The sequence below is a fragment of the Theropithecus gelada genome, chromosome 9 (assembly GCF_003255815.1).
Source record: "Theropithecus gelada isolate Dixy chromosome 9, Tgel_1.0, whole genome shotgun sequence".
NCBI lineage: Eukaryota > Metazoa > Chordata > Mammalia > Primates > Cercopithecidae > Theropithecus > Theropithecus gelada.
This window is the reverse complement of record NC_037677.1, coordinates 110,661,049-110,672,668: the sequence shown is the minus strand read 5'-3', so window position 1 is coordinate 110,672,668 and position 11,620 is coordinate 110,661,049. Positions and strand designations below refer to the sequence as shown.

General features: G+C 47.5%; 1 protein-coding gene across 1 annotated transcript; it reads right to left on the bottom strand.

The window, feature by feature from the left end:
• Positions 1–920: 920 nt before the first annotated feature.
• ADRB1 (adrenoceptor beta 1) lies at positions 921–3,781 on the bottom strand. The gene has a single exon (XM_025397194.1). The coding sequence runs from the start codon at positions 3,722–3,724 to the stop codon at positions 2,276–2,278; it is 1,449 nt and encodes a 482-aa protein (XP_025252979.1). The 5' UTR covers positions 3,725–3,781; the 3' UTR covers positions 921–2,275.
• Positions 3,782–11,620: the final 7,839 nt, after the last annotated feature.

Genomic DNA, 11,620 nt, shown 5'->3' with positions numbered 1-11,620 from the left:
ATGCCGTTGCAAAAAAGAATGTTCAGTCTCAACTTTTCCTTGTTAGAGAATACTCTGCTCATTTAAAGTGTAGCATAAGCCAGAAGTTAATATTCTTTACTTTGGCTTATTTACTGTACGGTCATGAAATAAAAAGCTTATTTAAAAATATAGTAAGTACTTTAAATATATTTTGGAGAAAGTAAAAATAATCTCAGAACAGATTTGCACTATCCTTTCCTTTAGGAAATAACTTTATGAAAAATACCCCATCCTTCGGGTGCTGTAATTTTGTTAGAAACTTAAATCCCTTCACACTTGCTTTTATCTATGATCTGTCCACCCAGAACTTCTGGCAAAATGATTTATTTAACTACATAAGAGAAAAAACATTTACTTCAGAAGTCCTTTTATACATTTTTGCTTAACCATGAAAGCATTTTTCATTCTAAACAGCCTCTGGAGAAATCTGCACACACTGATCATCTGCAGGCTGTGATTTTCTATTGGAAAACAAAAATAAGCTGTGGAAGCCACTTATTGCATTCCAAGTAGGCAACTGATCATTCAATGAGTTAGTCTTTCCTGCATTTCCATGAAAAGTTGCAGCTGAGTTAAATGACCGCATCACTTATTGTTTTTTTTTTTTTTTAGGAGATACGCAATCCCAAATGTCACTTCTTAAGTCAAGTGCAGCAGATGGGATCTTGAAAGTGCCTACAAGTAGTCTAGAATACCTTGAATCTGGCTGTGAAAATTTAGGGCAAATCTGCAGCTCTCAGTAGGTAAACACCTTATTTAGGTCTGGAGGCATTTTGCTATGTTATTGAGTCATGAAAGTCTATTAAAAGAGCTCTATGGGAAATCTAGTCTATATTTTGAACAAAACAAACTGTCTTTTTCATTATCACTGACCCTTTACAGACACACAGTACATAATCTTGATTGTGCTTCATTGGTATTTATTGCACATGGACCAATTCCTCACACAGTAGTTAGTTGCACCAGAGTATAAATACTTGGTAAAACACACAAGAGGAAGTAGAGTTTACACACAAGTGCTAACTTTCACCAGCAAATTCACGTGGGCACTTGGACATAAAAAAAAAATAAAAAATCCTTAAGATAATTATATTTATAATATGGATACAGTTACAGTACCATGATAAAGGAGTATAAAAAGGTATTTTCCCCAATAAATCATTAGCTCAATAACATACTAGACAACAGAAGTAGAGTTTGAATTTTATTTTAGTTTTTAAGATCTGCCCAGCCCCTCCCCCTTTAAAAAATATTTAATTTCTTTTTGTGCAAGTAACATCTCCTGTGGACTTTGTAATTCCTAACACTGTGCAAAAATGGCATTTTGAACCACTCCTTTTTTTTTGTTTTTGTTTTTATCCACATGTGCAGTAATCTGAACTGTTTCTCTCTCTCTAATGTCCTGTCTTCAATTGACAGAGTCACATGTCACAGAGAGAGGCTCTGCGCCTGGTCCTTCCAACTAATATTGATACATAAATAAGCTGTTTAATATAAACAAGTCGTTCTATCTGCTGTGCAAACGCACAGTGTGAGGTAGAAATCCCTCAGCCTGACCACCCAGGCGCGCGGGGGACGGCGGGTTTGCCCTACACAAGGAAAGCAAGGTGGGGCTTGTTCCAAGAAGAGCTTAACATTTCTTGAAACGTGAATTTTTTTTTTTTTTTTGCCTCCATCCTTTCTCTTTGCTTTCATGACAGCAGAACTCATTACTTAGAAATTAAAATGAAATTTATCTGGAAAGCAAAAGAAAATACGTCTTGACAAACTGTCATTCTCCTCCCTCTGGCTGGTAGACTGCTCCTGTTCCTGGGAAAGGGATAGGAGCCACGCTGATCGATTTTAATCCCCTCCTAATGCTTCTTCCTTCCCCTAACCCACCCAACTTCCACTCCGGTCCTCGCAGAGAGGACCACATGGTGGGGGAAAAAAAATCTAAAGATGCATCACACGCACATACAAAAGAAGGCCGGACCACAAACAGAAAAAAAAAAAAAAAAAAAGGAAGAAAGAAAAAAAACCAAGGAACATCAGCAAGCCACTCTCCCATCCCTCCCCAAACTTTCCTTTTTGTGCAATGGTCCGTGGCTTTTCTGTTTGCCTCGGATGATTCAGACGAGGATTGTGGGCTTCGAGTTCACCTGCTTTCGGTCTTGAGTAAACACAGATCTCCTCGTTCCCCCGGGAAGTCGTTCCGGGGCGCCAGGGCTCTCCTCCTCCCGGGGTGCCCGGCGTCCTCGCCCGGCGCCGGGCCCTACACCTTGGACTCCGAGGCGAATCCGGGGCGGCACGGCTCGTCCAGGCTCGAGTCGCTGTCCGCCGCCACCCCGCCGTTGCAGCCGGCCCAGGGCTCCAGCAGGCGCGCGGGCTGCGTGGCCCCGACGACATCGTCGTCGTCGTCGTCCGAGGCGGCCCCGGGCGACGGCGGGGGTCCGGGCCGGGCCAGACAGCCCGAGGCGCGCGGCCGGTCTCCGTGGGCCGCGTGGCGCCGGCGGGCAGCCCTGCGCGCGCAGCAGAGCAGTCGCTGGAAGGCGTTGCGGAAGTCGGGGCTGCGGCAGTAGATGATGGGGTTGAAGGCCGAGTTGGCGTAGCCCAGCCAGTTGAAGAAGACGAAGAGGCGGTCGGGCACCAGCTCGCGGTGGAAGGCCTTCACCACGTTGGCCAGGAAGAAGGGCAGCCAACAGAGCGTGAACACGCCCATGATGATGCCCAGCGTCTTGAGTGCCTTCTGCTCGCGCAGGGCCACGAGGCGCGAGGGCCGCCGCTTACCCGCACGCCCGTTGACCAGCGGGGCGGTGGTGGCAGCGGCGGCGGCGGAGCGCGGGGGTCCGGGCGGCGGCGCGGGCGCGGGGACCGGCGAAGGCGAGGGCGAGGGCGAGGGCGAGGGCGGCCGCGCGGGGCCGCCGAGGAAACGGCGCTCGCAGCTGTCGATCTTCTTCACCTGCTTCTGGGCCTCGCGGAACACTCGCAGGTACACGAAGGCCATGATGCACAGGGGAACGTAGAAGGAGACCACGGACGAGGCGATGGCGTAGGCCCGGTTGGTGACGAAATCGCAGCACTTGGGGTCGTTGTAGCAGCGGCGCGCCTCGTCGCTCTCCGCCCGCCACCAATGCATGAGGATGGGCAGGAAGGACACCAGGGCTGAGATGGCCCACACGGTGCACACGAGGCCCCGCGCCCGCGCGCGCGTCAGCAGGCTCTGGTAGCGGAAGGGCGAGGTGATGGCGAGGTAGCGGTCCAGGGCGATGACACACAGGGTCTCGATGCTGGCCGTCACGCACAGCACGTCCACCGAGGTCCACAGCTCGCAGAAGAAGGAGCCGTACTCCCAGCGGCCCCACACCACGATGGTGGCCCCGAACGGCACCACCAGCAGCCCCATGACCAGGTCGGCGCTGGCCAGGGACATGATGAAGAGGTTGGTGAGCGTCTGCAGCCGCGGCGTCTTGGCGATGGCCACGATCACCAGCACGTTGCCCGCCACGATGAGCAGCACGATGAGCGCCATCAGCAGACCCATGCCCGCCGTCCACTGCTGCGACAGCGGCTCGGGGCCTTCGCTGGCGGGAGGCAGCAACGAGGCGGGCGGCGACGCGGGCACCAGCAGCCGCGCCGCAGTGGCCACGCCGTCGGGGAGCGGTGCGGCCGACGACAGGTTACCGGGCTCGGAGGCGCCCAGGACGAGCGCCCCCGCGCCCATGCCGAGTTGCGGAGGCCGGAGGCGGGGGGTGTGGCAGGGCTGGGCCTTGGTTGGGGAACACCCCAGAAGTTTGGACGGCGGGGTGCGCAGAGGGAGGTCGCGGCCGGGTCAGGGCAGCCGCGGCGCGGGGCCGGAGGCATGGGCGCCGGGCGCCTTTCCCGCCGGAGCCGAGCGCTGTCGCTGCCGCCGCCGCCGCCGCCGCCGCTGCTGCTGGAGCCGCTGCCGCTGCTGGAAGAGCCGCCGGGACCTCAGCATGTTTCTGAGCGCGCCGGGCCCGCAGCTCCGGCACCCAGCACCCACCCCACCCCGCTCCCACTCCCCAAGCCAACCCCCGGGGCCTCGCGTCAGCCTCCTGCAGCCAATCCGGGCAAAGGCACGCCCCCGTCTGGTCTGCCCCCCCAACCTCCAACTCCCCGCAGCCCCCTCCCGTTGGCAATTGAGCGGCTCCTGAGAGTCCCGAGCTGATCGTGGAGCTAGTGCCTCCCGTGCGCCCGCGGGTTCTTGCGGACGCACCCCTTCCTGCGCCCGCTGGTTCCCGGTCCCTGTTCCCCCGTGCCCCCTCCCGCGCTCGCCTCCCCCCTGGGGCCCCGCCCCCTCTCTCAGCGCCCACTCGCTCTCGCACCGGCTCCTGCGCCTCGTTTGCCTCCTGCGCGCCGTTTGCCTACAGCGGTCGGCTGCCTGCTGCGACCCCGCTCCCTCCGCATCCCCTCGACCTGCAGTGCCGGGGTTCCCTGCGTAACAGAGCGCTAGCTCCCTTGAGCGCGGAGGGGACCTTGGTGTTCAGGAAGCGCCAGAGCGCCTGGGACAGCTTGTCCGCCAGGCTTGGAGGAGTTTGCCCTGCGAGCTTGGTTGTGATGTGGGACAGCCTAGCAGGATGTGTGTAAAACCCTTCCCCCGTCAAGACGGGACCCAGCCAGCCTGCGTCGTGACAGCTTGGGGGATTGGAGGTGGGTGTTAGTGGTTAGAAGAAACTTCCCAGCAGAGCGGGTTGCTGGAGCCAAGCGCGCATCTGTCAAGAATGCTCTCTGGGCGCTGTTCTTGCAAGGATCCTCTGTTGAACCTCAAGTGCAGTAGATGTGGAAAGGAAGCGAAGGTTTGTGCATCTAACAGCTAACGCTGAGGGCCCGTTGGAATCGTACACACTCCTCAGTCCTAGCTAATGAATGTGTGAGCATGATGCAAAAATGTGTGCTCACGATATAAAGGGAGAGTCTTAGGGAGACAGAAACGTTGAGATACAGAGTAAATGATACCACCGCGAGGGGGGAAAACGCGTTTAGTTACATTTTAGGCTTTTCAGTGATAACACCTGTATTTTGTGTTTTATTACTCATGTGATTTTATAATTTGAGCTGGGTCAATACAAACAAAAAGGTACTGTCGGTTTATGCTGACGTCATGAACTGCGATTTCAGATTCCTTGGTCTGCGTGCTTGTTTTCTCCTTTGCCCAAGTTCCCAGATTCTCAAAACTCTGAGATTAGTTTTGGAGGGATAAGACAAGAAAACATATAAATACTCCAGAGGATTAAAATCCGAAAGCATTTAAAGTTGTATCTGTGCTTTTTGAGTTGGCAAATGAATCGCTTTGAAATTAGTGAGTTGTTAACCTGGCTTAAAAGGATTATATTGGGGGTGGGGGGACGGGAAAGCCATGAATACGCAATATGGCAGGACTGCAAGCCCCTTCTCTAATTTGGCTCTTGTAGTGTCCTCAGCTCAGGCCTGAAATAAAAAAAAAATAAAAAAATAAAAAAAAATGTAATTGAGTCCTTGAGAAGTAAACAGCTTCTAATTGTTTATGTAAGGGTGCATGAAAATGTTATATAATGCTCACCGGTCCTTCTAGCATTGGAATAAGAACAGTGTCTGTAATGAACATCAACATGTTCCTTGATGTTGGTCGTCAATATGACCAAGCTCATATCCTTACCTTGCAAGGAGAGACCGACTTCCACAGCTGTCCAGGTCAAAAGCAAAAAGTAATGTTTTTCAAGTTTATATAAAATCAAGCAGTTTTAACCACTTTCTCTTACATAAATGCAAACATATGAATTTGCTTTAGGCCCAAACTTGATCATCAGCGCATTAAAACTGGGGAGTGATTTGTTTATTCACTCCTGCCCATGGCTTATCAGCTGATTTTCCAACTTGGGGAGGTTGAGGAGGGGTGGCCAGGAAACAAGAGGAGTTAGAAAGAGGAGAGGAAGGAGACTACACCCCAAGTTATCCAAATCACTGCAAGCTTGAGACTCCTGGCTTCTTTCTTTTTATTTTTTTTGAGACAGAGTTTCACTCTTGTTGCCCAGGCTGGAGTACAGTGGCATGATCTTGGCTCACTGCAACCTCAGCCTCCCGGGTTCAAGTGATTCTCCTGCCTCAGCCTGTCAAGTAGCTGGGAGTACAGGCACGTGCCGCCACACATGGCTAATTTTGTATTTTTAGTGGAGATGGGGTTTTACCATGTCAGGCTGGCCTCGAACTCCTGAGCTCAGGTGATCCACCCGCGTTGGCCTCCCAAAGTGCTGGGATTAGAGGCAGGAGCCACCATGCCTGGCCTCCTGGCTTCCTTCTGGACGCACAAGGGGCAGTCTCAAAATAGCCAAGGGATTGGAAGAAGTTGAAATTGACGCTGCCCAGGAAAGGAGTTCTGAGTGCTGAGCTGCAGGGTGAGGCATAGGGAATGTGGGGAAGAGGCTTTTCCTCGCCATCTTTCTGTCAAGTGGTGTTACCGGAATAGAGTGTGCCAACCTTAAATGCCCCCGGAGGGTGGAAGGCATTGCTTTTCTGTGTGCGATAAGGCCAGAACTTGGTCGTAGAGGTTCAGGGCAGAAGCCAGATGCCAGTAACTTTGTCATATCACCATTATATATATAAACACACCGTGACATTGGAATTGTTGGAAAACTTTCTTGAAACTTTTTTTCCTGCTCATTCAGAGATATATCAAGTTTCTCTGAATTTCTGTATAATACATTACATTATAAACACTCGAAACCAGGAGTACCAACACAGGGATCTCGAGAATTCTTGGGGATTTCCTTCAATTTTACTGACAGAAGAGTTTGGAATAGTTCATGTTCAGCTAGAGTTGGTTGTCTAATAAAAATAAAATGTTCTCAGAACTCCTTTAATTCCTACATTTTATGATTGGTGTTTTTTTTTTTTTTTTAAACTTTATTTTTAGCCTAACACTTTTTGTTCTTAGGTAAGATCAAGAAGAAAAGGTTCAACATATCGACTTTTACAGGTATCGGATATTGTAAGTTGAATAAAACTCCTTCATTTCTTCATTCTTCACTTGCAACTGTTAAAGTGCGTCAGTTCTAAAAACCTGTATATTTCACAATGCTTTGGAAAATGACAGAAAGCTCCAACAATGAAGGCTGATCAGCACACTTGAGAGGTTGTGCACTTCCTCCACAGAGTTCCTGCCTCGACTTCTTCCTTTCCCATCCCACCACCTTCACCCCACGCCGGGAGTTGGCATGGGTTCCATTTGATCTCCCTGCCTCTGGTCCTCCCTGCTCCATTTAATCTGGCATACCATAGCCAAAGAATTATTTCCAAAATGCTGCTTCGACCAAGATGCTTTTCTGTTCAGCAATCTTACTTCTTTAATTTGACATTTATAGCTCTCCTCGGTCCGATTCCAAATGGCCTTTCCAGCCCTATTTCATACTAGAACTCTCCTTATCCCCATAACTTGCGTTTCTGTATTCTTTTTCCTTTTGTGGATCCATACTCCTTCCTTTTGTACATCTATACTTCCTCACTGGGTTCCCTCCACCAAAACCCCCTCCTCCTTCCCGGTGAATTCAGCCTTGGAGATCTGGCTGGACTCTATCTTCCCTGCCCACTGCTTCTGAAAATGATCTCTCCTTCCTCTGACCTATAGGAGTGACTCTGCCAATTTCATTTCAGGTGGCAATTTACAATAGGTTGCCTTTTGATACTTCTTATATTGTTATCTTATTTAATTTTTATGTTCTCCCCTTTTCTTCTCTTATAGATTGTAAGCTCACTGAGAGCCAGAACTGTCTCATACATTTTATATGTCCCATGTTTACTGATATTTACTTGATATTAATGACCATTTAGCTTTGAGTCATACATGTATATTTAACTTATTAAAATATTCTCATTTTTATACACATGAGACATACTTGAGTGTTTTAGGAGTTACAGTCTTCATTCTTGCTTACAATTTACAGCAACGATCCATATGCTTATCACCTAGTCAACATTTTCACATAAACATTTCAAAATACAAAAGCAAGGTAAGCTCATGAGATAAATGTATATCATACCTATTCAGTAGTAAATAAAGTGAGACATAGGTAAGAGATTTTCCAAAGGAGCCATGCAAGTCCACCTCCATAAAAAACACTACCTGGCCAGGCTCAGTGGCTCACGTCTGTAATCCCAACACTCTGGGAGGCTGAGTCAGGAGGATCACTTGAGCCCAGGAGGTTGAGGCTGCAGTGAAACATGGTTGTGCCACTGCACTCCAGCCTCGGTGACAGAGTGAGACCCTAACCCCCCCCCCCCAAAAAAAAAGTACTACCTATTCTTCCTAAATGACCCAGGTGAATAGTCTTTTTCCTTAGCCTTTGTTTATGATACCATATCTACATATCCAGCCATTTCTGCCCCGGGAGAGTTGCTGATGACTTAAATGTGGTTTCAAGTTATATATCAAATTAAAGGTTAGCAGAGCAGTGATGAATAGGCGTCTAACCCATCCAAGATTGCAAGCCATGAGCTTGGCAAAGACATTTACATTCTTGAGTTGACTTTACTAGAAAATGAGTCGAAAATAAAAGTGAGTAGCCTAACTGGACAACTGCTGGAAGATACGCCAAGGGATATGTGGGGGAATTTCCTAATAAAACCCCAAGAAGTGTATGAAATCTGTTAGCAAAATGTGCCTTGAGGCTGATAATAGCCTGAAGCTATTTGAAATCAAGCTATAACAAACCAAAGGATTTGTTAGTCAAATAGGTGACTGTTTCTCAGGAAATTTTTATTTATTTATTTATTTTTGAGACGGAGTCTTGCTCTGTCGCCCAGGCTGGAGTGCAGTGGCACAGTCTAGGCTCACTGCAAGCTCTGCCTCCTGGGTTCACACCATTCTCCTGCCTCAGACTCCCAAGTAGCTGGGACTACAGGCGCCCACCACCACGCCCGGCTAATTTTTTGTATTTTTGGTGGAGGCGGGGTTTCACCATGTTAGCCAGGGTGGTCTCGATCTTATGACCTCGTGATCCACCTGCCTCAGCCTGCCAAAGTGCTGGGATTACAGGCGTGAGCCACCACGCCCGGCCTTGATATTTATTTTTAAAGCAAGAAGACTGACCACAGTGATTACCAAAACCAAAGCAGCAGCAATACTGTCTCACTAGCGTCTTCCTTTCTGAGGCAAAGGACTCAAATAGGTGTGGCTGTTTCTCAGGAAAGATACATGACCGTTCACATAAATCAACATAACTGCTGAAACCATCACTCAGTGCTAACTAACCAAAGAACAGGACTGGCACTTATGATCGTTAGTATCTGACTTACGGTCAGATACTGGTTTCGTAGCCACAATTTACACAGGGATGACCAACTCCAGCCATCTTGAAAACAAGCACAGAGAGCACTAGTATAATCATAGCAAAGCGTGGACTATTAGGACAATTCAAAAGCTTTCCTCTGTCTCCATCCTCGTCCTCCTCTCACACTTACCTCCTCCTCCTCCCTTTTCTCCTCCTCTTCTTCCTTGTGTTTCTAACAAGTACATTGAACAATGCTACAGCCAATAATAATATTTTTCAAAATGTGGATGTTTTGCAAAGTGTTCAGACCTGGGAGGTAAAAGGTCCAGGTTTATGTCCCAGCTTTGTTGCTTTTCTGTTTGACCTTTGATAATGGCTTCACCTTTTAAGTGGACTCACCATTTGCTCCCTTACAGGGTTGTGTGGGAATTAGAGATAATGTATGTGAAAGCTTCTTGAAATCACGTACAGCTCCATATATTTATAAAGCAACAAACGCTGTCTTTTCCAATCATCATGACATTGCAAACCATGAAAGGGGTCAGGATTTGCTTGCATGAGAAGAATCAGTTCACTTAGATAAGCTTCTGTTTATCCGCTTGACTCCTTTCTTTTTCACTCTCGATATTAATAGGGTTCAGAGCCTGGATAACCGTGAACTATTTTTAAATGCTTTTAGCAAATTACCTTTACGAAAGTTTTCCCCCTTTTTTCTGTTCTTCCTTAGTATGTACCCTCTTCTTTTTTCAAAAACAAAAATTATTTATGTGATTCTCTTCAATCAACTCCTTTTCAGTACTTCAGTAGCAGAATATTCACAGCAGAGCATGGTTTATTTTCCCTCAAGTTAACTATTTAGTGCCATGACTAGTAACTTAAAGAAGAAAGGAAGGACTTAAATATGAGTCTTAATTTGAATACAAAACTTAAACCAACATAAACCAAAAATTCTGTTCTAATTCAGTTATATAATGAATAAAAATGGATTGCTTACCAAGTGAAATCTTACCTTAAAGTATTGATGGTAATAGGAATATGAGCATTATACATGATAAGCTATTGGCTGAGTTGTCCTTTAATTTATCCCAGTCCAGAGCTTATGATGACAACAAGCTGGGATAATTATTGAAAACTCTAGGTTTTATTTTAACAGTAACACAGAACTTTACTGTGTTCCAGACAAAATAATTGTGTTGTAAGAAACTAAGAAGTTAATAGCAACAAGAACCCCAAAACCCTTGTTGTAAGTTTCTGAAGAGTAGGAGTGATACTTTTAAACATTTTAGCCCCCTTTTATTCTGGTCATATAGTAGATACAATACTTAATAAATTCCTGTATAATAGAAGAACCACTTAAAAGTGTATTTCCAGTGGATTTTCTACAGTAAAATAAGACATTGCATTTTTCCATTTGGCCATGGAAGATGGCATCTGGGCCATCCAACTGAATGGAATTGCCAAAAGGGATCAGCGGAAGACACTGGTCTGCTTTGCCAGATCAAATCATTTACATTTCTTTCTTTTCACTCTTTTCATTCACTACTTTGAGTAAACCAAACAGGTATCTTCTTTCATATGTGTTTCCACTTCTTTATATTGTATAGAGATTTTTGTAGTTAACTTACTCATTATTTATGTACTGTAAAAATGCCCACTGGCCGGGTGTGGTGGCTCACGCCTGTAATCCCAGCACTTTGGGAGGCCGAGGCGGGTGGATCACGAGGTCAGGAGATCGAGACCATCCTGGTTAACATGGTGAAACCCCGTCTCTACTAAAAATACAAAAAAAAAATAAAATAAAATTAGCCGTGCCTGGTGATGGGAGCCTGTAGTCCCTGCTACTCAGGAGGCTGAGGCAGGAGAATGGCGTGAACCCAGGAGGTGGAGCTTGAAGTGAGCTGAGATCCGGCCACTGCACTCCAGCCTGGGAGACAGAGCGAGACTCTGTCTCAAAAAAAAAAAAAAAAAAAAAAGCTCACCTAGACCCACTCAGTAAATGGAGGCACGCCAAGTCCTTTGCCTCAGAAAGGAAGACGCTAATGAGACAGTATTGCTGCTGCTTTGGTTTTGGTAACCACTGTGGTCAGGCTTCTTGCTTTAAAAATAAATATCAAGGCCGGGCATGGTGACTCACGCCTGTAATCCCAGCACTTTGGGAGGCTGCGGCGGGTGGATCATGAGGTCAGAAGATCGAGACTATCCTGGCTAACGTGGTGAAACGCTGTCTCTACTAAAAATACAAAAAATTAGCCGAGTGTGGTGGCGGGCGCCTGTAGTCCCAGCAACTCGGGAGTCTGAGGCAGGAGAATGGCGTGAACCCGGGAGGCGGAGCTTGCAGTGAGCCGAGATCGCGCCAC

Excerpts from the sequence above, each read along its gene's own strand:
- ADRB1 (XM_025397194.1), bottom strand. The coding sequence starts at position 3,724 with ATGGGCGCGGGGGCGCTCGTCCTGGGCGCCTCCGAGCCCGGTAACCTG.